Source organism: Pygocentrus nattereri, chromosome 16, assembly GCF_015220715.1.
Source record: "Pygocentrus nattereri isolate fPygNat1 chromosome 16, fPygNat1.pri, whole genome shotgun sequence".
Lineage (NCBI taxonomy): Eukaryota > Metazoa > Chordata > Actinopteri > Characiformes > Serrasalmidae > Pygocentrus > Pygocentrus nattereri.
In genome coordinates this window covers 19232355-19260349 of record NC_051226.1, presented here as the reverse complement: position 1 = coordinate 19260349, position 27995 = coordinate 19232355, and the positions used below count along the sequence as shown (strand labels likewise).

General features: G+C 40.4%; 1 protein-coding gene across 3 annotated transcripts; it reads left to right on the top strand.

The window, feature by feature from the left end:
* Nucleotides 1-145: 145 nt before the first annotated feature.
* On the top strand, nt 146-27822 carry zgc:100829 (uncharacterized protein LOC445149 homolog). Of its 3 annotated transcripts, none has more exons than XM_017698714.2 (8): nt 146-401; nt 1640-1978; nt 7572-7719; nt 8239-8356; nt 10901-10939; nt 11026-11067; nt 14284-14485; nt 26560-27822. In XM_017698714.2, the coding sequence occupies exons 2-8, from the start codon at nt 1804-1806 to the stop codon at nt 26784-26786; spliced, it is 951 nt and encodes a 316-aa protein (XP_017554203.1). In that variant the 5' UTR covers nt 146-401; nt 1640-1803; the 3' UTR covers nt 26787-27822. The 3 variants fall into 3 exon arrangements, with proteins under 3 accessions (XP_017554203.1, XP_017554204.1, XP_017554205.1); XM_017698715.2 differs by lacking the exon at nt 146-401 and adding an exon at nt 655-1007; XM_017698716.2 differs by lacking the exon at nt 146-401 and adding an exon at nt 1233-1280.
* The last annotated feature ends 173 nt before the right edge of the window (nt 27823-27995 follow it).

Sequence of the window (27995 nt, the reverse complement as noted above, 5' to 3'; positions counted from 1 at the left end):
TTTGGGAGTTCCCCCAAAGCTCTCACTGCTCCTGCCGTTTGACTGTTTTTTACTTTCTTTCTTTTTGAGAGTTTTCTGTGCTTCTTCCTGCTTATTGCCCCTCCTCCCCACTTACTCTCTTATTCCTCCAGCTCTGTTCAACAGGATGCTGCTGCTTCGTTTACTGCACCAACAGCTGGACGCTTCCTGAGTTCTCAACCTAACAGAGTTATTGGAACAGAGGAAATGTGTGTGTTTATGCTTTTTTTGAGAGAGCAGAAGAGTGAGTGAGTCAGAGAGGCAGAGAGAGAGAGTATGGAATGTTGTGATGTCATCAACTAAGTCATACACAAAGGCAAGAAGGACAGCAGCTCTCATTCTTGTAGTCAGTAAAGCCTGCTGTAGACCGTCCGCACCCAACTGTGAGTACAAATGTAATCTTTCTTCAATCACTCTTTTCACCCCCTTCTTGACTGCTGATTTCTCTCTCTCTCTCTCCTCTCCCATCACTTTTATTGCCTCAGCACAGATTAACTGCAGTCCAGTGTGCATGCCAGCAGACTGACAGCCCTCACACTGCCTTTGTCTCTCTATCTCTCTCTCTAATATATATATAGAAAGAGAGAGAGAGAGAGAGAGAGAGAGAGAGAGAGAAAGATCCCTCCCTCTGTTTCTCTTCTGCTGCTGCTGTCGTGGCCATTGTAAATGTTTCTGTTCTGAGGGGGCTGCAGTCTTCTTGCTGTAAATGTTCACTCCTTAATTTAGTCACACTGCTGTTGTTGAGTTAGAGCCACAGAAAGACGAGGCTAAAATAGAACAGAAATGTCTCGTGGGAGTTTGTAAAGGGGTGGGGGGGCAGCCCCATTCCTGAGGAATCTCCTCCCATTAAAGCGAACAGAGCTGAGAGGGAAAAAAAGCATGTTTGACTTGTGATGGCACTGAGGAGATTCACACTGACTTAAAAGCGGAAGAGAAGAACCTGAGCACTGTTGAAGAGGCTCAACAGGGACGGAGAGAAAGACAGTAAGGTAGGGTAAAGAAAGAAAGAAAGAGAGCAAGAAGCAAACGAGAAAGAAAGAAAGAAAGAAAGAAAGAAAGAAAGAAAGAAAGAAAGAAAGAAAGAGAAAGAAAGAAAGAAAGAAGCAAAAGGGAAGGAAGGAAAGAAAGAAAGAGCAAGAAGCAAAAGGGAAAGAACGAAAGAGCAAGAAGCAAAAGGGAAAGACAGAAAGAGCAAGAAGCAAAGGGGAAAGAAAGAAAGAAGCAAAAAGAAGGAAAGAGGAAGAAAGAAAGGAGAAAAGAAAGTGAGTAAATAAGAAAAAAGCAAAATACAGAAAAAAGCAAAAGAGAAAGAAAGAAGTGAAAGAGAAGGAGAGAAAGACAACAAGAACCAAAACAGAAAAGCAAGCAAAAAAGAAAGATACAAAAGAGAAAAGATAACAAGAAGCAAAAAAGAAAGAAAGAAATAAAGCAGCAATGATAGTAAGAACAGAAAAATAAGAAAGAGGACATAAAGTGGAGTGTGTAAGTCAGAGATCTGCAAAAGAGGACAGTTTGACTCAACACTGTAAACTGACGAATCAAGCCAGCAAAACTAGCTACAAAAAAGAGGCAGAGAGAGCGGATTGTTTCCAGATGTTGTAACCTGTCATTTTCTCAACAGCCTGTCCAGCTGCTGGCCACTGCTCAGTGATGAGAGAGTGTGTGTGGTGAGCAACAGGGATCAGGATCAGGGCCCACAACTGTAGGTGGGTGTGGACGGCACAGCCTTCAGGACACACACTTTACCTTGAGTTCTGAGGGACTAATCCACCTACAAAGCCAGCCATGCTGCAGCAAATCCTAAATGACATGTACATTGACCCGGATGTGCTGGATGCTCTAAACGAGGATCAGAAGAAGACTCTATTCCTGAAGATGCGCCAGGAGCAGGTCCGCCGCTGGAAGGAGCGTGAGGAGAAGATGGAGAAGGAGGAGCCCCACAAACCCAAACCAAAGACAGGTACTGATATTTCATCTCACACATCCAGCACTGACACTGTTCATAGCCCTTATCTCCACATTCAGCAGGCCAACATCTCTCCACTCTCTGTAACATAGGTACTCACTTCTAGTCCTGCAGGGTCACAGTGCAGCACAGTGTGATGAATTCTCTGCTCTGAAACACCTGCTAAATCTAGCAATTAGCTGATGAGTTGAATAAAGTGGGTTTTTAACAGGAAATACACAAAACTGTGTTAGACTGTGTTAAGTACTCCATGGCCAAAACTACTTCCTATTTACTTGCTTCTTACTCTCATGACTATGCTCTTAAAATTAAAGGTGCTCTTAAATATCAATGTATGATGCCTCTTTGGTTCTCTAAAGAACTTTGCTGGCCAGAAGCTGCCAATGTGTCTAGGCTTCCATTTCTCATTGCTAGTTCAGTGTGGAAGATTCTATCCTTGACATTAAACCTAACACTAACCCTGACCTAAAGGTAAAAACTTACACCTACTACTAAACCAAACCCTAGCCATAATCACCAGAAAGTTTGTTAATTTAAATATCTGTAGATTATCGATAGGGGACTCCAAAAAAATGACATATTAATATATTTTTTACCTTGTATCAATCTCTTTCAGTAAAGGGCTCTGGTGCGTTCCTCACTAAAAGCACTGGTCAGGCTACTACATGTATTAACAGGCATATCTAGAACTTCCACAAGGCCTAGAGTTACATCTCTTCTCATAAATCTGCTCTCACTGATTGTAAATCAAAATGATGATTGGTTGATTCCACTGTCAATTCTTAAATATGCTAATCTGATGTTAGGCTTTAGTTCATCTCCTGAAGTTCTAACCAATGAGAGAACTCACTTGGCTGATAATTTTCTTTTGAACACCTCAATAATTTAACTTTGTTTTCTACCAAAACGTCCTAATTCAACAAAAGTATTACCACAATACCTGCAGAGTTTAGATACAACAAGCATGATGATTATATTAAATTAATTACAGATTCTTGTAGTTTTTATTTTTTTATTACAGTGCTTTTTTTGTTTCTCAGAAATCAGTAGAAATTCTCACAGGGGTCATCATGCCCCACTGAGCTCACTACTTTTTGCACATGCTTCTATAGCAGCAGGAGGCAAAAAAAACAAAAACAAAGCAAAACTAAACATGCTGGCTACATCCACTAACATAGAACTGCATCACTCTGTATTGGTTGCATTATAGGTATGTTGTGGGAAGATAGCAGATTTCTTAAATGGGTTGACATTTGTTTTTTTGCTGTAAATGTGGCTCTCCTGTTGATATCCCTTTCCCCTCTGTGGTTTCGGATGCCGGCGCCAGGCCCTGAGGGTTTCCTACTGGATATTCCAGAGATAGAGACCCATTTTTCTACATAAAATACACTGTAAAAAGAGTCATTTAAATAAAAATGACATCATGAGGTAGCAAGCAACTGAACCCATTTTATTGACCTCAGATAAATACTTTGAAAGCACTGTTGTTGTTTTTGTTTTAAAAAAATCCTTTTTGAAGTAGCTGCTTAACTGTCTGTTCATTATGAAGCGATAAGTGAATTATGCATTTTCTGCAGCATTTTAATGTTTGTATTAACGTCTTTTGCAAAACCTTTACCTCGGCATTGATTCCTTTCAGTACCTCAAAGGTATCACCTGTTAACTCTAAATAAAGACCTACTAATTCTTTATTCTAAAGTGAAGTTGTACTAAGAATGTGTTAGCTTCTGGTGCATAACCTGATTTGAACAGGTCTGCATAAACTATGCTTAATATTAACAGAATTTCTACTCAGTATTCAACCTGTTAGCCCAGGATTCATCAGATTGAATTATTGAAGCACTAGCTGCATGTCTTCGTACTAATAAATATGCAAAAGATGCAGAAATAAAAGTGCTGTGGAAAACACTCTAGATGTTGCTAAATAAGGTAGGAGCATTGAGTTAATTAGCGGCTGAAGTAAACTTAAGTGTTATCAAAGTTTTTTTCCCAGAAGAGGCTGTCCAATCCAAGAAAAATTTAGGAATCATTATTTTTAAGAGAGTATATAACTCGCATGTATATTTCCTTGAAGTTTCTGAATAATTCATTGTACTTGGTGAACTGTAAGTACTAAAGGGCACAAATCATGGGTTTTCTTCACTATTTTGAAATATAACTTCAATGCATGCAAACTATGAAAACAGCACGTTTATATATATCAATGCATTCAGCTTACAGCAGTTTAGCCCTGGCCAGTGAAATTATAAAGAGTGTTTAAGCACAGTGTTTTTCGAATGAAGCAAAATACAGGGCAAAATCAGAACAGGGTTCATTTATAGTGTCCTATGTCTTAAAGGCACAGTCACAATTCCAAGGGATAAAGAGAGATTGGAAAATGGTCTTGTAAAAAGGAATGTTTTCAATGCATAAAACCACACAAGCATTATATAATACAATAATAATTATTTAATATGAATAACTGAATAATAAGCACAGGGTTAACTAGCACAAGAGGTTAACTAGCTCATTAGTAGCTCATCACAATTTCAGAACTGCAACTAACCACAACTTTTCCTGCCATACTTTCTCAGGCCTCAGTGCTCGGCTGCTTGTTGCACGACCAGCTTCTGATCACAGAGTGAAAGTTTTAGCAAAAGCATTTGTCATGCATCAGTGCCAAACTCACCTTCACCGTCTTGTCAGAACACACTCCTATATGTCAGAGTGAAACACAACTCACATTAGCATGGATTTTACCGGGCAGTGCTGCTCTTGCTTCTTCTGAAGCTGCCAGGGCTAAATATGGTCATCAGCTTAATGCAGTAAATGAGTCAGTCTGCGGCAAAGTGCAGCTGATAGTGTGGTTTACCTGTGGGAGGCACATCCTGTGTCATGGTGATGAGTGTTGATCATAACAGCGCAGCGACAAAGCCACAGACTACTTACACAGACAGAATACTGTTTCGACTGGTCTTTATAATGCAGGAGTTTGCAGAGACACAGCAAAGTGTGCAGCAGTTGTGAGTAAGAATGCTCAAAAAAGAGTGAGAATAACCAACTAATACTGCCAATAGTTCAGTCTGTGTCTTCATGGTAAAAATCTTTGTCTCAGTCCTTACCTTACCTAAGATTATCACTTCGGCCTGCAGCTCAAAAGTAATTCCAACACTACCAACCATGTGATTTGTAATCTAGCAACAGCTTATATGTGCTATAGATTTAAAGATATACATACAATATGTTTTTTTGTGAAATGGAGTGTTAGGAAATCTGACCTCTTTCTTGATGACTTAAAGTGAGCTTTGCCCCAGATATAAGACCACCATGTGGGGGACAGCTGCCCTAATCAGAGAGGGCCAAGCATGCTGACGAGATACGAGTGGAATGTGTCTGAGAGTGAGTGAAAGAGAAAGTGCTAAAGGAAGACAGACCAGAGAGAAGCGTTGAGTTTAGGTTAGTACTGTACATTGGCTGTGTATGTAGACTAGGCTAAAGGCACACGTGTACACATCTTAAACTGGTTTGACATTTGCAGAATGCAGAATTTGGCCTGTCAGCATTTCTATGGAAGTTGTGAGAGGGCTTTGTGGAAAACCTGCGATAATGGGGTCAGAAGGCTCACAGACCGCAGACAGTCTCAGCAGCGCTGCTAAGCGCTATAAAAGATTCCAACAGGAGAGCTCTGATAGCTATAGGTCACTCATAGCTTGGCCGTGCGTTACTTTGGCTTTGACGTGCATCAGTCCAGGGAGAAGCCTTTCACAGTAACAAAGCAGTTATTATCAAGGGCTTTTTCGGGGCTCGCCAGAGAACAGAGAGGCCTCTATCTCTTTGAGACATCCGCAGCTGTTCCTCAGCTGGTCAGTGGTTTCTCTACACAACACTGATACAATATCCTCAGACACAACAGAGACTACTCTGACAGAATCTACACTGTTAAACACAGATGCTATACAATACGTTATAAAAGTATGTGAAGTGAAGCTACATTCAAATCTTGTGTTATATTAGGAGTTCTGCCCGATTGAGGGAGATTTCAGGAGGTGTTACAACAAACTAGTCTGAGGCAACAATTGGTCTGGCTTACTTTTAGGAGCAAGGCAGGAAGTATTTCCCAGGCTGTGTTCCATTCCCTTAAACAATCAACTGCCAGCAAAGCAGGAAGTGCACAGGAAGTGCATGTGCTCAGAAACAACTTAGGAGAAAGGGAAAGAGAAAGGGAAATCAAAAAGACAAAAACCAAACAGATTTGAATGAAAACAACAGTTCATCTTGAAATGTTACAACTGAATGTGCTTTGCAATCGGCTTGTGTTTGTGGCTACAGGAAACCAGACAAATTGTTTTTTGCTGTTCTACTGTTCTGAGATAACCAAAAGCATTGAGCAATGTCTGCCAAGGGTAATATTGTGTAGATCAGTCATTACTCAGTCAAAGTGATACTGGCATAACATGTGACAACGTTTTAGGGGAATTCACATTTACCGAGAATAAAACCTTCAGTTGGAAACAAACCCCCCTAAAACTGCTGTTAACATGGACAGCTCTAAAATCTGGTTTGCTGTGCCATGTTGTAAAATTCTGTATTAGCCATTGTGCTGTTCACAAAATAATTTTTGGTCGTTATGAAATATATTTGAATATTTTAATCAACATACATCTCATCTCTAGTGCTTTTTGCTGAAGTTGGAAACAGATTTGCTGAATTAGATCTTCGCAGAAAATGATGTCAAATGTTTATTAGGATATCATCCATGCCCTTAGAAGGAACTCCAGGTGGAAAAAGGCAGAAATCTGCTTAGACACAGAAATCCTGACATGGGTGTGATGATGACTACAGAACAACAATACAACTTCACAGATCTGTGGTTCCAGTTTGTGTCCCAGTTTGTCTTGTTTCTCTTTGCCTATATGTCACATGCTTAAAGACAGATGTCGCTTTTATAGTTTACTTGATCTAATTGGGGGCCAATATCCTACTTTAATACCAGCGTGTTTCTGCTCCCCAAGTTGTTACTGTGTTGTTGTATTTGTTGTATTAGCCATTCAAATTCAATCAACAGAAATGAGCATTTTTTATTCTGCACTTAATACTTTGTTAATAATACTATTGTAAACTTGCTTTCTTAAATCATAAAGAAAAGTATTGCTAAATTTATTAGAACCACCCCTCTAGTCAATTACTGTATAGCTAATTTATTTTAATTATTAGTGTGGGTGGGCAATTAAGGATATTCTCAAAAATCAGTTGATCACAAATGTTTTGCTGTTTGATCGCCAGCTTGCTTGTTTTGAAAGGCTGACATTTCTTGATGGTCTAGGGCATGTCAGCCTGCTGAGCTGGAATGTTGTCTCTTTACCAAAAGGTGTGCAAGAAGAACCAGTTAATTATGGCAGTCTTCCCATGTTTGCTGCCAAACCTCTTCTCTTATGTACTCGTCACCCTTCCCGAAACTGAACTTTGATTTATTTGTGTCAGACTATTGCACTGAATATTTTTACACTCAGTGTTTATGTCCACTGAATATATTGTTTTCTCTTAAACCAAACATACCAAAGTAACTCTCTCTCTTTCTCTCTCTCTCTCTCTCTCTTTCTCTCTCTAGCTCACAGTAAAAGTGTGAGTTGGCTGCTGGGGCGTGATGGAGACGTGCAGGTCATCATCATTGGAGAGATGGATGAGTTTAAGTCCTCCAAAATCCTCTATACAGGGCTTGGCGAGAGAAAAGCAGCTAGTCTTCTTAACAATTCATGGTACAGACACATTGATTTCATTTGGTTCTGATGTTAAAATGCTTCACTGGAAACAGTTTACAGTGATTTGATAACATTTTTACCAGGAAAACAATAAAGTCCAGGCACACTGTAGTCTTCCTAAGCACAAACAATGTAAATTTACACTTAAAGATACAACATGGTCCTTAAGGCCTTACTATGTACCTTAAATGGGGTTTAAGGTACACTGTGCTCACTTTGCCAGTTGAAAAGTGCTTATTTGTACCATTTCATAACTTTATTAGACAAATAAATAAAATGCGAAGTCACAGGGTTTATACAGTCAGTGTATACACCCCAAGAAACAGGAATGGAATAGTTGAAAAAACTGAAAAAAAATCCCTTGACAGTACCACCACAGTGACAGCATGTGTACCTTGAAAGGTATGGTTTCTCTGAGAGCATATGATAGAGGATATATGAAGAAAATTGTACTGTTTTTTTAGTTTTTTTCTGTTTGTTTAATGTCTGTGATCTCTCTTCTGACATGTTCTGCAGCAACCAGGCAGGCAGTTTGAAGAGCAATCTTGTAAACAGAACATCCACAGAGCCGGTGCGATGTGGGAGAGAGAATCTTCCACCCAAAACACTGTCAGGAGTACAGGTTAATTTAAAGGTAAGTGAGAGAGAGATTCTGTGTTTGTCCAGCTGAGGTCAATGGCTTTGTTTAAGTGGAGCACTGGATGTGGGCGCAACAGCAAATGTATATGAACTAAAGCACAACAAAGTAACGTTATTGAAATACATGTCAAGTTTAAGGCAGACAAAGTAATTTAGAGATTTTGTTGCTGTTGATGCTACATTCATGTAATATAATTAATATAATGTGGGAATGATTAATGTCTAACTAATGTTATATTCTGAAGTCAAATTAGATTTATTCTGCAATGAATAGCCCATTTAGTTCTTCCTGTCATTCAGCTCTACATTTTTCAAAGAAAATTTTGTCAGTCAAGATGATAAAGTTGCTTACTAGAATCTGAAGTGTTCAATTTGGCACTGTGGCACAAAACATTGAGTTGTTCCCTCATTCAGGAGTATTTTCAGACCATCTAATCATTTTCATCATGTTAAAATGATTGTGGCTATTTAATATAGCCTATGTTCTATGCGTAAAGTTTGTACCATGAACCTAAACATGTTAAATTCATCATTTATTAAAGGGGGCATGGTTTTGAAACCTTTTCTGTCTGGCTGGCTAGGAAAACAGGTATGGAAGGAGAAAAGTTACAGTTTGCCCCCATCAAAACAGATTTTACAGGAAACGCTGGAATCAAAACTGTTATTTAATTACGTTTCCCTATCCTGTTAATCCTGTAAATAAATTGTCTTCAGAATTTACAAGCAATAGGTTGATATAAAAGAAATTACCCTAAATATTCTAGAGCCTTTCAATAGGCAAAAATATTTATACAGGAGCTTAATGAAAGCGAACTAAGTACAGGGACTCCATTAGCAGGTTTTAATGACTCTGAATTCATGTTTCGTTCTGTGATGCAATTGGTCCCAACAGTAGCATAACTCTTAAAGTAACTGTAAGAAGTTTTATTAAAACCACTTGAGGGGAGTTTGTGCAGCTCACTTTGTTCAAGTCTTTGGAAAATAAAAAGAGCAACAGAGAACTACTTACTTTCAACCAAGCTAGCATTAGCATCTAGCACTTCTGCCTTAATGCTCTTTTTAGATTTTCTTAATACTGTGGACTGCTGCTATACACTTAGTGTGTGTGTGTGTGTGTGTGTGTGTGTGTGTGTGTGTCTCCTCATATATTTATATTTACATTTACGGTGTTTGGCAGACGCTCTTATCTAGAGCGACTTACAGTTCAATCATTTTACACAGGGTAGGCCAAGGTGGTGTTAGGAGTCTTGCCCAAGGACTCTTTTGGTAGTGTAGGGTGCTGCCCTGGTGGGGGATTGAACCCCAGTCTACAGTCTACCACTACATTTGGTCGTGTCTATGTCTATCTGTCTACCTGTGTGTGTGTGTGTGTGTGTGTGTGTGTGTGTGTGTGTGTGTGTGTGTGTGTGTGTGTGTGTGGTGTGTGTGTGTGTATGTGTGTGTCTGTGCGTGCTTCTGCATACATTTAGGTACAACTGTATTAGTGTGTATGTGTGTGTGAGTGTGTGTGTGAGAGAGAGAGTGTGTAGGTGACCTTCCTGTTGCTGTCATTAATCTGGGACAGAGCCGAGGGGCAGTGAGACGGACTTTCTCCGTGGGGAGAGCCATCGCTCAACAACCAAATAAATCACAACCTCTATCTCTCTGTCTTTCCACTCTTTCCTCTTGCCATTCCTCCTTTTCTCATTCACCTTCTCCTCCATTATTCTTTTTCATTCTCTGGAAACCCTCCCACTTCCTCCTACCTGCACCTTTCTTTTCTCACTGGCTCACCTTTTCGCTCATACTACTGTTCTTTAGAGATCACTCTTTCTCGCTCTCTTTTCATGTATCAGTGTCTGTGTCTGTGTGTGTGTGTGTGTGTGTGTGTGTGTGTGTGTGTGTGTGTGTGTGTGTGAGACAAGGCTTCCTGTAGGCCAGGACAAATGCTTTGTGCTAACAGTCTTGATCTCTCACCTATAAAAGCTAGCTGAGAGATTTCAGTGCTGATGTGCTATACTTGGCGGAGGTGGACACAAGTGATGTGCATGTAGAAGTGTGAACACACGCGTGACAAAGTGAAAGGTGTGAAAGACAACGAGAGAGACTGTAGGTTGCAACGTGTTATCAAGGACCTGTGCTTGATATGTGCGTGAGGGGGAGTTTTTCGTCCCTTTCCCTTTCACGCTATACTAATGTGAGGGGGAAGATTCTCACTAGGGTTGCCATGGCAACGCCGTGCACAGGGAGCGCTCACCAGGGTGGACGTAGGCTGGCCAGTTTGGTCACACCGAGATTGCTCGCGCTCCCAACACAAACATCTGCACAAATATGAACTACAGACAGGTCTCCAGTTAATGATTACTGCCACTACCACTGAAAACTCATATTTATTTTATTCATATGCATATACATCCTTCTATATATCGTTGTGCGTCACCTCTTTTGGTGTTGTTTAATACCTTTTAGTATATAGGAGTAAACTGGTTAACAGGTATCATGTAATTAAGGAGGAGCTATGTGGATGCTCTGTATGATCTGAGCTCTTGTGTGTTTACAGGAGAACAGTGAAGAAGTGAGGACACTGCCCCCTCCACAGGTAGGTTTTGGTATTGCAACTGTATTTAATTTTTTTTTTCTTCACCCAAGCGTCTGTTTTCACTGAACTGTGTGCTCTGTCTTTAGGTACCAGCGTGTGAACAAAAGCCAGCATCTCCTGTAGAAAGTGTAAGTGAAATTTACACCATTTTTCCTAATACCCAAAATGCAGTTCACTGGCCAAGACATGTTTGTGTCTGAAATTAGCTTCTTTTGTTTTCTACTGGAGTCATGAAGGAATGCGGCTAACAAGAAATGGAAGCTTGTAACCACCTACGTATCTAATGCATGCCAAAATCACACTCTCAAATAGACTTCATGTGGTTTCTGATCATGTACAACATATTGTTATCAATATAAACGGGCAATAGTATGGATGAAATTCCAGCTTCAAGCTGGCAGCCAATGTTTTAGCTATGCAAAGTACTTTGCATTAACACTTCAGATGCTGGCATCTCTCTCTCTCTCTCTCTCTCTCTCTCTCTCTCTCTCTCTCTCTCTCTCTCTCTCTCTCTCTCTCTCTCTCTCTATCCCTCTATCTATCTCTTTCTCCTTCACTCTCTAGCTGCACTGAAGCGTAGGGGTCAGATTCTAAGGCTGTGTCCAGTCTCCTGTGTATGAATAGGAATAGCCTCTGCAGAATGTCTGTTGGCTCCTCTCTCTCTCTGATGGCTGGGGGGGCGTGGAGGTCAGCACAGCAGCTGTCCTCTGGCACTCCTCCTCAGATCTCTCCTCTCTCCCTCCCCAACACGCCACACACACCTGTCTCTGTCCCTACTCCTGCTCCTACAGCTTAAACAGCTGAGCGCTGCACAGGCCCCAAAATGGCCTCAAGAGCAGGATATATACATGTGTGTGTGTTATACACAGCGTTGCTAGTTTATTAGCTAGACAGGTGGGCGGCTAGTCAAATTTGGGCATTAGGCACTATGACACGGAAAAAATATGTAAGGTATTTATGTATGTATGCATTTTATTTTTATTAAACAGTGCTAATGGCTAAAGTGGAAGAGCCATTCTTGCCTAGTACTGCCACTTATTGGTTATTCTATTAGATGCAGTTATAATTATAATGCAGTTATAACATTTAATCTGCAAAAATATCAGCAATATTATTTTGCTACACATTTAACCATAAATATTTCAGCTGTGTACATCTCTGTTTCTGAAAAAACTTCACCCTCTACCTGTCCTTCAGTGACCCCCACAGGACAACTACCGAGGAGGTACTACTTGGGTGGTGGACCATTCTCAGCACAGCAGTGACAACAAACATGATAATGACGTGTTAGTGTGTGTGGTGCTGGTACAAGTGTATCAGATACAGCAGTATTTCTAGGGTTTTAAGACTGGGTTCAGAACAGTCCACCAGCCAAAATATACAGCTAATGGTGGTTCTGTGGTCAGAAACTGGCCACTGAAGAAACAGATGATCAACAGAAATTGTGCATGGAAAAAATTAGTTTCACTCTCTTGCTGTACACTTACAAGTATGCCAACATGATAGGTGTCTATTAAAGTTAATAAATGTACACAGTGTTTAAAAATCCCATCAACGCCCTTGTGCCTGATTCTCTCGTGCAACACTTACTATCCTCATAATATCTGGTCAGTGGTGGTCCTTTGGTGGGTGCTGATAAACTGTGCAGATAGGATAGTGATATCCCATGGGTAACTGTAAACCTTCAAAGTGCACCTACACATTATTAGGTAATAAATGTTGGCCCACATTTTGCCTTCAAAATTGCCTTTATTCTTTATATTTTCAACAAGGCGTTGGAAACATTCCTCAGAGATTTTGGTTGGTTATTTGAGTTACTGTTGCCTTTCTATCATCTCAAACCAGTCTGCCCATTCGCCTCTGACCTCTCACATCAACAAGGCATTTTCGTCCACACAACAGCCGCTCACTGGATATTTTCTCTTTTTCGGACCATTCTCTGTAAACCCTAGAGATGGTTATGTGTGAAAATCCCAGTAGATCAGCAGTTTCTGTTTCTCAACAAGTATTCTTGTTACTTACTGGAGAGATGTGTTAGAAAATGCAAGTTTTCCATGAACATTACGTAGTGAAAGCTGAGAGAGTGAGGGACACTAATAGAGAGATGGCCGCAGTGTGAGGCTAATGCGGGAGACTGCAGGAGGAGAGAGAGTATGTGCTCTGCTGGAGGAGTGTGCGAGCACCATGCACGGCCAGAGCTGGCTCCCTGGGTTCCCCTGGAGCAGATGGTTGATAAAGTTGATCAGGGAATTAAAGCGTCAGAGACGGAGGACGTGTCAGTCGCAGATGGATGGGATTGGGGGATTGTCTCCGGAGGGCAGGGGCAGCTCCTCTTTCTCACTAACACACACACCCACACCAGCATCATCACATGGCTCTGACCCAATGGCACCATAAAGGCTCTTTTTTCCTAGGACCTGAGGTACACTTAAATATAAAGATGCCAAAATGGAGAACCACTTTCCTAAAAGAATGCTTCAGTAAATACATTTTTAAAGAACTGTTGTAAATGAGGTGCGCTAGAGTGTAAAACCTTTTTAACCCATTTAACTTTTGAAGTTCAAAGGAATATTTTGGCAAAAATCTAATTTTTGTGACATTTGGTAAACAAAACTTCACCATGTAGCTGAATGCAGCGGGCAGCTACTTGAGACAACAGGTATTGTCCTGAATTCCAACTCCACATTTACAAGTGACACACAGGCATAGAGATGCCAAATTATGTTTGTGATTTTTTTGTCTATTTGAGTATATGTGGGTAAAAGGGTAATTTGTTTAAAATTGATTTTTTGTCAAACTAATCCTTTAAAGAACTTCTAATGTAGAGTTTATACACCAATTAAAGAAACATACATAAAAGCCAATAGCCTCTTAGCAACCTTCATTTGTAAGAGTACAGGTTCTCATGTTGCAGGTTTGTTGCTCTGAAAGTGTACAACTTTGGCCATTTTTTCACTTGAAAATTATTAAAAGAGACTCATTTCAGGCCCTATTTAAAGAACTGTTCTGTCATGCAGCAAGAGAGAAAGCATAGGAAGAAGAAAGAGGCAAGGTGCAAGAGAGATTTTCTATGATCGTTGATTGAGAAAGCAGTGGATTAAAAATGGAAGATGGACACTTAAGACCCCCTGGCTTTCACTGATAACATGAGAAACTCCAAAGCCCAAAGCCTTAAGCCCTAACCCCAGATTTACCCCTAAAAGCTACCATTTCCCAAATAAATGCCTTCCATTTTTAAGTGCTGCCCTTTACTAAATAAACACTTCTGTGGAAATATGTTTTGCTCTTATTCTTCATTCCCACTGCAGCCAAATTCACTGTAGGCCCTTAATTTCCTCCATCAGGTCAGAAAGGCAGAAGAGGACGCAGAAGAGGATGACTCGGCCCCTCTGTCCTCCATCTGTTACCGGCCACACTTTAGGGCCATCCCCAAGACAGCCAGCATCCTGCACAGTCTCGGCCCACAGGACATGCAAGAGAAAACCAGCCTTTCAATTGCAAGCAGGCTCCGCCCACATGAGCCTCCTGAACCTCACACTAACAGAGGTGAGGAGCTAATGTTTAAATTAAGACTGTGTGTGTACAGCAGTCTCTGTGTTCATTTTGTCACCATAGTTCAGTCTATATGAGAGTAAGCGATCACATCATTGTTTCCAGCCTGCTGTCACTTATAAACAGGCTCTGCCCAAATGAGCCTCCCGAGCCTCATGTTAACAGAGGTGAGGAGCTATGGTTTAAATTGTCTGTCTGTATGTGCACAGGTTTGCACAATTATTCAGTTTCAACTGTTAACTAGTTATTTTTAACTTTATCTTAGTCTTTATCTATCGTTGTAGCAGATGCGTGCATTTCGAGGTGGGTATTTTATGTTATTCTCAGGTTCAGAAGCTGTATTCACAGAGTTAAATGGACCATCTGATTTACAATGCACCTGATTCATAAAAATGACCACGTATATCACAGTTCTCAAGAATTTCCAATGCACCAGTTCTATCAGTCTAATAGGAAAAAAAAACTTTTGTTTATGAAGATAAATGTTAACCAATCAGTAGTATTAAGCAGCTGACTGCTTTGCACACACAGTCACCAATAAGTCTTGGTGGTAAAAAAATATATACACTTGATTGAAAAAAATTACATCATTGCAAGTTATTCAAGAATTTTGTTGAAAGCAGTTAGTAGCAAGTGAACTAAATATCTCATATGCTTGCTAATAGGCATGCCATGTTTCCATGAGCACAGTTTTAACAGTATCCATTCACAATATGCAAAACAACAGTTTGTGACTTGGCTGCACTTCAATTAACTTGTAGGTGGTGCTTGGCCATGTTAAGCATCAAAACTGAAAACTTCAAATCTGACAGTGCAATTGATTTCGTCTCATGAAGTATTTACTTATTAACTAGTCCCAGACTAGTCCACTGCTGCCTACAGCAGCAGACAGGTTGATATGTTATTCGACTAGTACCTAACCTATAGATTTTTCAGTACTCTATATGTCTAAACAGTGTGTCAGCATTACTTAGTCTGTAGATGGTAAGTACTGGCAGCATTGGTTGTCATGTCTTCTTTGTCAGTTCAATGACACTGGCGTCTCTGATTCTCTCACTTCTTTTTCAGTTTGGAGTCTGACTATTACTTTTTGTTGCATTTGATACAAATGCTCAGTCTATTATCTCTCATTGACTCAATAAGATCTCTTTCTGAGTTCTTTTTTTTTTTTTTACCATGTGCTAAACAGTCCCAGACTGGAATCTTTATGACCTGGCAGACTTTACCCAGACCACACTTGTAAAAAAAGAGACCACCCTTTTTTCTTTACAGGTCATGGTAGACTACTGGTACAATTTCATTTGTATTCTTTTTTCAGGGTTTTTAGTTCACCTTTACATATTAGCTTTACCCACAATTGTTTTGCATGTTAGACAGTGTTATATAACAATTATAGCTTCATACCTCTACATATCTCTTCAGCTCATACTGTGTTATCCTCAACACATTCCGGTGTGTTGTCCTTCACTGCAAAAGCCAGGCTGACCTGAGAACAAGACAGCTGCAGAAGCTGAACTAGCACCATCCGGTGTGTGTTATTAGGCATTACACACAGTTCATTTTTTCTGTTTTGTGAAAATGCCTCCTGCTGGACACTTAGATACACTGCAGCTATTTCAGCCATTCACTCACTGCTTAACCTGCCTCAGGTGAAGGAGCTCAGCAGTTTATCCATATTGTGCTTCACATATGAGGAAGGTACATGCTTTACATTAATCATCATAATTTACATAAAATGTAGCTATTCTTTGCAGCAACACTAGGTAGCATAACTTCATCGAGTGTGTATATGTACGTCTTATAAAGTGTGTGTATGAATTATGCTCTTCAATGCACATGGTATGGTTTCGTTATATAACACCCAGTGGCTGTCACTCCACTTTAGCCCTGTCACACACTGATCTACTGATCTGTATTTAAGAGTTTAGAGGAGGGATTTGCTTTTGATGTACCAAAAAGAGTCATAATTCATTTGATGTACCAAAAACAGCCATACTTAACTCTGTCTTGTGGTATTTATCTTTAAATTTGATCTGTGTCATTTTCTTATATATTTTTAAATTAATATTTATAATTTCTTGTACTACTGTTAAGCTTTATCACCTGTCTGTAAAGCAGTTTGAGCTGTCACTGGCTTTATTTATTTAATTGAAAATAGTACAATGACAACATATCAGATGTTGAAACTGTATTGTTTTTTGAAAAATATATGCCCATTTTGAGTTTGATGCCAGGGTTCACCACTCTGTGAAATCTACATGAGCAAGTAGTGCAACAATTCAATAATAGATTTTCTCAACACAAAATAGCAAAGAACTTTTGCTTTTCAACATCTATAGTACATAATGACATTAAAAGATTCAGAGAATCTGGAGACATCTCTGTAAGCAAGGAGAAGTCCAAAAAACAACAACAAAAAACTAGCATTAAATAGCAAGAAATTTCCATTAAAAATAGACATGATTCTGTAGTGGAAATCACTGCATGGGCTCAGAAAAACCTCTGAAAAACACTGTCTATAAAAACAGTTGGTCGCAGCATTCACAAATGCTAATTAAAATTTAAAGGCAAAGAAAAAAGCATATATAAACAGGATCCAGGAATGCTGCCACCTTTTCTGGGCCTGAGCTCATTTAAAATCGACTCAGCGGAAGTGGAAAAGTATCCTGTAGTCTAACAAAATCAACATTTTAATTTCTTTTTGGAAATCATGGACACTATGTCCTCCGGGATAAAGACCACTCAGCTTGCTATCAATGCACAGTTCTAATGCCAGTATTCATCATGGTATAGGGGTGCATTAGTGCACATGGCACAGGTTACTGGCAAATCTGTGAAGGCACCATTAATGCTGAATGATATTTACATGTTTTGCCAACATATGCTGCCTTCCAGATGACGTCTTTTTCATGGAAGGCCTTGTTTATGTCAGCAAGACAATGTCAAACCACATTCTGCATGTATTACAATAGCATTGCTCTGTATTAAAATAGTTTGAATGTTAAACTGGCCTGCCCACAGTCCAGATCTATCACCCACTGAAAACATGTGACACATTATAAAATTAAAAAAATGACAAAGTAGACCCTGAACTGTTGAGCAGCTGAAATCCTATGTTAAGCAAAAATGGGAAAACATTTCACCTTCAAACCTCCAGCAATTGGTCTTCTCAGTTTCCAAATGCTTACAGAATTTGTTAAAAGAGATGATGAAACACAGTGGTAAACATGCCCCCATCCCAACTTTTTTGGAACGTGTTGTTGGCATCAAATTCACAATGGGCTTATATTTTTCAAAAAACAATTAAATTCTTCAGTTCCAAATTTTTATATTTTGTTTTTGGAGTATTTTCAATGAAACATGGGGTTTAAATGATTTGCACATGCTTGCATTTTGTTCTTATTTACATTTTGCTCAGCATCCCAGTTTTTTGGAAATGGGATTATAGATAGATAGATTGATATGACCTTGGCTATCCTGTACCATACCTCATGCAAAAAGCAGTTTGGGCTGAAACACTGCCTGTAACTACTGACATGATAAAGGAAGAGGAGACAGTTCACGGGATGGAAAATGAATAGGAAAGCTCAAAATGCTCAACAATCCCATCTGTAATTTTCAATAAAAAGAATTGAACAGCTTGCCAGTAAAGTCACAAGTGGGGAAAGCCCTTCTTCCTTATGGAAACAGGAGCATGAACTGTAGGCAGAACATACTGAAAATTTATGTGATTTTGATTTGGTTTTACCAGTGATGGTTCTGAAAAGGCTTTCAGTTTTGGAATTATAGGTCTGTCCTCATCCAAGGAGATAGGAGACTGGTCTTGTGATTAATAATAACTACCCAGGGATATTCACCAATATGGCCACAGAGTGGACAGACTTTTCATATGAAGGCTTTATTATAACTTCATGTAGATTGTGGTGGGCTGCTAAAGGCTAAATAGGTGGATAAATGTAAATGCTGTGGTTTCAGTGACCTCATAACAACAACTAATTCAAAAAGGGACGTATTGCTGTTTAGATTCCACATATGGACTTTTGGACTGGAGAGTGAATGTCACATTTTGAAACTTTAGGAATGTTTACATACAATATCAAAAGCAATTATTGAAAAAAAAAGTGAAAAAAATCAGCCTTTTAATGAAAGTGTGTGAGAAATTGAGAAGTAGAGGAATGTATGTGCTTTTTAACTGTGTATGTGTGGTCTACAGCCTAAGAGTTTGGCAAAGGGTATGTGAGTGTGTGCGCGTGTGTGATGTTCCTGTGGGTGCACGAATGCGTGCGAGTGTAACAGGCTCCCGCAGCTGCTGGCTCCGTCTATGCGTGCATGCATGCGTATGTGTAAGTGTGTGTGTGTGTGTGTGTGTGTGTGTGTGTGTGTGTGTGTGTGTGTGTGTGTGTGTGTGTGTGTATGTGGTTGTGTGTGTCTGAGTGTGTGTCGCGTCTCCTCTCTTCACCTTCAGAGGGAAGGACACACATTCCTGCGCTGCTTCCCGACTCTGGCCCTGGGCGACGCTCGGCCGGAGCTGATAAGTGACAGAGCCTCCAGCCTCTACTAAAACCCTCTCTCTCTCCTGCTCTCTTCTTCTTCTTTCACTCTCTCTCGCTTTCTCTCTATTTTCACTCTCTCTCTCTCTCTCTTGCTTTGCTTTCACTATCTCACTCTCCCTCTTCCCTTCTCTCTCTCTCTCTCTCTCTCTCTCTCCCTCTCTCCCTCCCTCCCTCTGGCAGTCGTGACCCCCCTGCAGCCGGGCTCAGCACAGACGCGCCGCTCCGCTCCGGAATTCTGCCCTCTGCCCCACTTCTGCCCCCCCCCCACTTCCCTCAGAGGTGGGGGCATTTAAAGAGAGAGGACCATTTTTTGGTGTTGAGGATGCCATTGCAGTTTTCCTTTCATCTGCCTGATTCTGTGTGTGTGCGAGTGTGAGCGTGCGTGTGTGTATGTGTGTGTGTGTGTGTGTGTGTGTGTGTGTGTGTGTGTGTGTATGTGTAGGTGTGCATGTGTGCATTTGGAGGGAAGGTAGAAACAGCCCACTTATAGCTGCACACACTGATTATGCAGAGCTTGGGGGGTTACAGAGAGAGAGAGAGAAAGAGGGAGTTAGATGATGGGAAAGAAAGGGGAAGATAATTAATTAGAAAGATAGAGCAAGAGAGAGGGAGGGATAAATACAGTTCTGCTCATAAGTTTACATACCCCTTGTTGAATTTGTAAACAGGTGCGACATTTAACTTTTTAAAATGTAAAACACATAAAAACACATTTGTTTTATTTGGCAGAAAGATTTTCTCATGAGAATCACCATTAGGTTTCCTGAGCAACTTTTGAGCAGTAAAATGTTTCTCTGGTATTAGAGAGAGAGTGAGAGAGTAATGGAGACTAAGGGAGATAAGGAGAGTGAGAGTTTGAGAGAGAGAGAGTTGGTGTTTGGTGTGAGGTGATCAGGTGTTTCCAGGCTTTGTCACAACTGATTGCGAGGTTGTGGTGGGGCTGTGTGTGTGTGTGAGTGTGTCTCAGGTTCCTCAGCGTCTCTCAGATCAGGTTGTGTGTGTGTGTGTGTGTGTGTGTGCGCAGTGGCTGGAGGAAGCGGGCGGTTCTGGTAGGATGGAAAACGCCACGCTGGGGCAAGTGGCAGCATGGATAGAGGAGAGGTGTGAGGCTTTATGCTGGTGTCAGCTAACAGGGGGAGTGGCGTGCAGGATGCTAACACATCCAAAAACACACAAACCCACACACACTCACACACATATGGGATGTGTTTGTAGGGTGCAGCACAGGCTGTTAGTGGGGCGTGGAGACCGTGGTGGATCAAACAGCTTTGGACTACGAGTGTGACCGTTTGTGCGTGCGTGTGTGTGTGTGTGTGTGTGTGTGTATGCATGCATGTGTACCCGCCTAGGTCGCTGGAGCCTGTCCAGGGTTTCCGTGGCGACCACACAACACGGTGAGACAATCAGAGGCGGCAGGCCCACGCAGTGCGAAGAGAGGACATTAACACAGGAACCACAGGTCAGGGACTGGGGGAGAGAGAGAGAGAGAGAGAGAGAGAGAGAGAGAGAGGAGAAGGGAAAGGGATGGGAAAGAGAGAGAGAGAGGAAGAGGAGGAGGATGAGGAGGAAGAGAAAAAACAAACATGAACAAGTGTGGAGGGCCAGTTTAGGCCAATCTCCTGAATGTCTGTAGAAGCAGTGTGTGAGTGTGTTTATTAGTGTTTGTTTTTAGAACATTGTAAGGACAGAAATGAGCTGTAAGAATTTTGTAAGAAAATTAGGGCTAACCTACAATGTTAGGAGCTACTGGTATCAGGTATCGGCTTGATACAATGCTCATTTACATATATTCAAACAAAGCACTGATATCAACATCGCTTAGCAACTGATAACATGTGATGTGAGCTTAGTGTACGCTGCTGCACTAATGAGCAAACAACTCAAGCTGATCTGCGCGCGCTACAAAGTTGTTGCTGACGCCGTAGCAGTCGGACACCAAGTTGTTGGTCACTTTAAACATCCTACCTGGGCAAATTTCCACCAAGAACACTCTGTGCGGTTTTAGCCCATTTTTAAACATGATCACAACCACTTTCCCAATACGAGTCCATATATACACTGACTTTACTCTGTTTCACTGAAACTGTGAATTACAAACTTTTTTATATTTATAAAATATAAAATATTTATTATAGTAATTTTTAAAATTGTCTCTGTACAATAGGCTGTAGAGAGACCGGATCGCCCACATGACGCACATGACCGCCTGGTTTTAGCTTAAGTGCACAGTGTGGCGCAAGTTAGCTGCTTAGTCTCCACGTTTGTGCTCAGTACTTGGAAGTGCAGTGCTTTATTTTGCATGAAACAGCTTTATTTGAAATTGTTCAAAGATGGAGTTGTCTGGAGAAGTAACATTTCACATAAAATGTTGATAAGACTGAGTTTGATACTTTTTTTTTAAATCCCACAACCGGGGAAATTCCACCTCCACATTTAACCCATCCATGGAGTGAAACACCACATACACACTAGTGAATACACACACACTAGGGCAGTGAGCACACTTGCCTGGAGTGGTGGGCAGCCCTATCCACGGCGCCCAGGGAGCAATTGTGGGTCAGGTGTCTTGCTCAAGGACACATCAGTCATGGACTGTCTGTGCTGGGGATCGAACCGCCAACCTTCCGGTCACAGGGCCAGTACCCTAACCTCCAGCCCACGACTGCCCCCTTCACAGGCTTTCCACCAGTCATTCATCCAAAAAGACTCCAAGAGCACGAAAAACTCAACAAGTGCGCTCCTCAGATTCATTAGCCTCAGATGTAATTCCTACTGTTATTGTACTATAGAGACTGTTTTCTTACTGCTGTACAGAAGCACTTTCTGATATGGAACAAAACTTGCTCTTCCACTGCAGTGCTACTCAATCCAAAGTAACTAATGTTAGCATTGCTAGCTAATGCACGTCGTTTCCGATCAGCTAGTGTTGTATGATTTAACTGTTAAGGTGCTTTTCATCCATTTACACTAACAACTACTTAATTCTAAATACTCAGTATGTTATCAGAATTGGTATCAGTGATTACCTAAGTATATGTACTCATACTCACTCAAAAAAATACAGTATTGATGTATTTATCATTAAAATAAACTGTCTTTACAAGATGTTCAGTGCAGAAATATATGTTTGCAAAACTATTTATCTTTACACAATTTTTTTTTTAATCACAGATGTGAGCACTGTTCAGTCCCATTTAACATGTTTAATGACTGATTTCTCAAACTCTTAGCAGCTAAGAAAGACTACTTAGTTAGCTAACTAAACATTTTTCAGTAATGTTATTTGTCATTAGATGTCATATGAAAATGATTTTTAACAAACCCAGTGACACAAATGACACGTAGCCTACTTCATTTCCAGCATAGCTTTGCCTGTTAGGGACCCTGATATTTTTGACATCGAGCTGGTGATCGTGGTCCTCTACATTGACAAATCCAAGCTTCAACAAAGAAGTGAAAACAACAGCACCCTCCAGATGAACATATCATGTCTGAATTATACATTCCGCAGTATCACTTTTTCACAGTTTCTTGGTCTAAATATTTTTTCTGGGAGCTTTGGCCGAGCTTTTACCTCACTTGAAGAAGGAAGTAGCATTTAGAGACAATTGTAATTGGCTGAGAGGTAGGTCAATCATATTTTTGTAAACAGTCAATTATATTTTATTTTATTATAACATATATAAGTTTGGCGGACCTGGTCAAATTATGTGATTTTCTAAGTGAAGATAAGTGCACATCTACAGAAAACATATTTCTGCACATTTTAATGTGCAATAACTGTTTATCTGCTAAATTTAACATATTGGCAAAACATGGCCTATGTAAATTTTATATTTCATGTTTTTTTCCCACCCTGCGATGGACTGGTGACCTGTCCAGGGTGTATCCTGCCTTCCACCCAGTGACTGCTGGTGTGTGTGTGTGTGTGTGTGTGTGTGTTTGTGTGTGTGTGTGTGTGTGTGTGTGTGTTTTTCCCCCAATATGTTAAAGCTACACTCTGTAAGGTTTTGGGATTTGGACATCTCTAGTGAAAATGTGTAACTGCATTCAACTTGCAGAATATTTTGTAATGTCAGTTGTACTTCTAAACTTTTCCCTGAACTAATGAATCTGATGATTGTGAAAGTGTTGAAATAGTATTCAAAGGGAACTCAAACAGCTCAAAGTCCAAACTTGTTGTAGGATGTAAGCAAATAATCTGCTCTATTGCACTCAATTGTATCATGTCTTTATGCATATAATATTAATTTTCTATTTGAGGCGTAAATATTAAAAACATAACATTTAGAATTAATAAAATAGTTTAATTTTTCTTTATTTATTTTTATTGTATTTTTTCCACACTGTATAAAAAACAAACTTGTGTGTGTATGTATGGGCAAGGTTGATGGACCCTGTAGCTCGTAGCTCTGCCTCTGGCCACTCTGGCTCGTGACTCACAGCGAGGAATATTGGGACGCTTCGTTCATCGGAAAAACGCGCCGTGTGTGTCAGGCTGTGTATGGGAGAGGCTGAGTTTGTGTGGAAAAAAATAAGCATGTCGGAGTTTGTGCGTGAAAATGAGAAGGGGTAAATGTGTGTGTGTGTGTGTGTGTGAGAGAGAGACAGAGAGAGAGAGAGAGAGAGAGAGAGAGAGAGAGAGGGAAAGAGGGAGAGAGGGAGAGAGAGAGCTCACACATCTGTGTCCCCCGGGGACGGGGCTAAAAATACGCGGTTCCTCAAGCCTTCTGGTGTCTGAGCAGCGTCTGTCTGCTCTCCACCGCCATCCCTGCGGCCCTCCTTTCCTCATCTTCCATCCCTCCGTCCCTCAATTACACACACACACACAAAACACACTCACACGCACACACACCAACTATACCCAGCTGCGTCCCTGCTCCACTTCCTTCGCCGACGACCTCCGGTCTGGCAGTCTGCAGCCCAGGAAGAAAGAGCCAGGGACAGAGAAAAAAAGAAAGGAAGAAAGAGAGAGAGAGAGTGAGAGCGTGAGGGAGAGAGAGAGGCTGAGGAAAGAAAAAGTGAAAAGGAGAGGGCTAAAGAAGGGCAAGGGTGGAAGGGAGAACAGAGAGAAGAACAGATAAATGGCCTGTGTTACTGAGCCATAATGAGAAGTGTCATAATGCTATCAGTTAAAATGTCCCATTTTTGATAAAGGCCTGGCCAATATCCCACTCATCACTCTCTATTGCAGTTGCCTCTCCCAGTTTATATTCCTTCTTTTTATTTTCTCTTTCTGTCTCTGTCTCTCTCTCTCTGTGTTCAACTCAGGTCAACTCAAAGAAGCTTTATTTTTGGCATAGACCATATTAGGTTACAGTGTTTCAATCATTTTATTAATTAGTCACTACATATACACATACATGCATACACACAAGTACCTGTACACAATTATAAAATATATAATATATATTTTATAAATAAAATTATAATAAATTTTTATAAATACAAATTATATATAAAAATATATAATATGGCTATATAACACTTATTTTCTACCTATGTACATTATATTAGAAAGGGCTTTACTGGTTCTGCACAGCTCCTGTAAAGTTGATGGCTGTACAGGCCTAATTACTGATCGCTAAGAACTGGCAGCATTCAAAAAAAGTAATCCACTGCAAATAACTAATTACTTACAGCAAATATTAGTGGGGGGAAAAGTAATCACACTAATCATTACTTTATGAGCACATGCTACCTGTTACAGCTGACAGCAGACCTTTGTAAATGTGATCAGTCTGAGCATGGAGAAAGCTGTCAAATTAAACAGAGAACCATATCTCTGATGTCAGAACAAAACCTTGTATCTCCAAAACTCTAACGGAGAAGAAAAAGAAAACATACTTTACTTTTAATGTAAGTCGATGTAACCAGATGTTTTTCCAAGCCATTTTGGGTCATTTCTAATTGTCCATTCATCATGAAATTTATACAAAACAACAAAAATTGAGATACAAGGTTTTGTTCTGACAGCAGATTGCTAGTAAATAATTTTTTTTGCTGTCTTGGAGACCAACAATGCAAGTAACAAAACTGTATATCACTAATTGTTTTGTGATTACAGCAATGCAAACTGCAATGGGTTACACCACTGTGTTAAAACAGTTACTGTAACCCATTACTATGTATAGCATTACCCCAACACTGACCACTGGTCTTTTCTTTTGGTAAATCCTTTAAACATCTTGTGTGAAAATCATAGAATAACAGCCATTTGGAATTTTGTCCATTCCAATGCTTCATTGAATACTGACACTAGAAACGTTACTTCACTTATACCATGTGCTGCAGTTCCATGATGCAGAATCCATGATTCCAATAACTTGTTGGAATGTCTAGTCTGTATGAAGGTATTAGGTTGTTTTCCTATTAAACTAGCAGCTTAATGCAAATAAACAGGATTACTTCATACATTCAACTGCATATATTTTAACAATGGAAATATCAGAAACATTTGGGATGGGACGGAGAGGCATTTCTGATCCAGAACTAGTCATCTAACATCAGTACCTGACATCACTAGTGCTTACAGTACCAAGGGTGAGGAGCAAACTATTATTTGCCTTGTTTTCAGAAGAATCATTGAATGAGCAAATGTCTACAAACTTTTGGCAGTCTGAACCTCGGACGCTCCAGCCACGTGTCTGATATCCTTTGTGTCTCAGACGCTCCAGCCAGTGTCTGATATCCTTTGCACACAAAGCTAGCCACAACTATCTGGATTCTGTCAGTCGCGTTCTGACCATGTATCACAGCAACAAGGGGCCGGGTTCGATTCCCTGGCCATGCAACTAGGGCCCTTTCTGTGTGGAGTTTGCATGTTCTGCCCATATCTGTGTGGGTGTCCTCCAGGTACTCCAGTTTCCTCCCGCAATCCAAAGACATGCAGCCAGGCCAACTGGACATGAATAACTAGGTGTGAATGTGAGTGTATGTGTCGCTGTGTCTGCCCTGTGATGGACTAGCGTTGTCCAGAGTGTTTTCTGGACAGATGACTGCTGGGATAGGCTCCAGCACCCCTTGCAACCCAGAAAGATAAGCAGCATAGATGGTGTGTGTGTGGAGGGGCAGCAAAGTAGTTTTGATTTTGTCATCAAAAGGGAACAGCTAGCTGGACTAGATGTTGTCATAGAAAATGAGCCTTTTACAGGCAGATATATATGAGGGAATTTTGACAACTCCCTCCTCCGATATGCCTTGCCAAAAGAGTGGGCTGGGGTTGGTCATTTTACATGTCGATCAAACAGTGTCTTCCTGAAAATGTAGGCAGTTCTTAACCATGTATTGTGGTCAGAAGTACCAGAGTCTCTTCTAATAGGCAGAAGTACAGCTTGCGAGGTAAAAATATTTTCTCTTCTGTTTGAGAGTTCATCCAGTTCATCAGTGTCTTCTTTGACTGTAGCAACATTTTCATCTCATATATTCCTGTATTTTTGAAGAAGAATTTGAGAAGCGGCTTAGAAAATGGATGGATGGATGGATGAATTTGATCTCTATCTTTCCACCTCCTAGGGAAAGATTTCCGGGTGGTGGCTGCATCCAAACGAGCTATGTCCATGGAAATGGACTCAGTGGGAAGGGACAGCTGTTTGGGTCGTGGGCGTGTAGCGGAGTTGATGAAAACCTTCAGTGTGACCAGTGACTCCAGCCCCTCACAGACTCCTCCCAGGGCCAGCAAACCACCAGTTCCAACCAAGCCCAGTCACCTGCTTCTGCGGCCCTCCCCCTCACTCAGGTAATTAGGCTGCAGTCAACACTCACGCTCCTCACATCCCTCTAGTGAGGCCACAGTGGACGCTATCGGACCCTCAGTTCAGGACTGCCTCCGTACAGTGAGAGGTGAAGCCCCCCAGCCTCTCTCAGGACCTTTGCCACTGCTGTAATCAAGCAAGGGATGCAGGAAGATTAGCTTTTGCAGTTTCATTTTGATATTTTGTATGATTGTTCTGTTAGTTTTCTCAGCTGGCATGAAACACAAAATATTACCTTCTACAGTTGTTACAGATTTTTTCATATAAAGTTTTTTCACTTTTTACATGTTTTTCTTCTACTTTTGCTTTTTGACATTCATGGGGATTTTATTTACTTTGTTAGATCACAAATGTGATCATTTTATATTCCAGTTCCAGTTATATTTTTTACCATTACAAATCTTTGTCAAATGTTAAAGGGAAATTCCACACAGATATTTCTCACATTATTAAACTCAATAGTGTGTCGCTTGTGTGGTGAGAGAAAAAGCAGCCCTTTACATTCTTACCAAAAGAGGTTTGCAAAGTTTGAAAAGAAGAACAACATCTAATGAGAGGGGTTCATGGAGTGAAAATCAGCTTTTTTCTCCCAAAGGCAAATATTGTAATACAGAATAAGCCCATTTGTTTGTTTACAGTATGTTCTTGGTAGGTGTCTTAATTTATTCAGGAAGACTGCTGCTTAGAGCTGGAGTAGCTTCTAAAGCTTTGGGCAATGTCATTACTAAAATTCCACTGTTTACAAACATAATCTAAACAGAGCTATACATCTCTTCAGGTTACTGGCTATTGACCACTATATCTTGAGCTCAGACTACAAACATATTCTCTCACCACACAAGCAATGCCAGCATAAGAAGACCTCCTAAATGTTTTCGACTTGTATTTTCTTCACTTTGATAGTGCACATTTTAGATTGTAGTAACATTTCATTAAAAATTAACCAATATATCTCTATTGCCAGAACAAAACCTCATATCTCCATTTTTGTTGTTTTTCAGTTTTTGGCATAATTTGAAAATGCTTGTTGACCTTTACATTGTACGTAAATTTCATGATGAATGGACTAAAAGAAACGTCCCAAAATGACATGGAAATATTCTGGTTCCTTTGACTTACACTAAAAGTAGGTTTTTTCCTCATCCTATAAAGTTACTACTTAGGAGATACAAAGTTTAATTCTGACAACAGTGATAT

Bases quoted from the DNA above. Each gene is read 5' to 3' on its own strand.
- zgc:100829 (XM_017698714.2), top strand. From the start codon at position 1,804: ATGCTGCAGCAAATCCTAAATGACATGTACATTGACCCGGATGTGCTG. The intron at 7,720-8,238 runs GTACAGACACAT...CATGTTCTGCAG, and splicing joins AGTCTTCTTAACAATTCATG to CAACCAGGCAGGCAGTTTGA. The intron at 11,068-14,283 runs GTAAGTGAAATT...TTCCTCCATCAG, and splicing joins CAGCATCTCCTGTAGAAAGT to GTCAGAAAGGCAGAAGAGGA.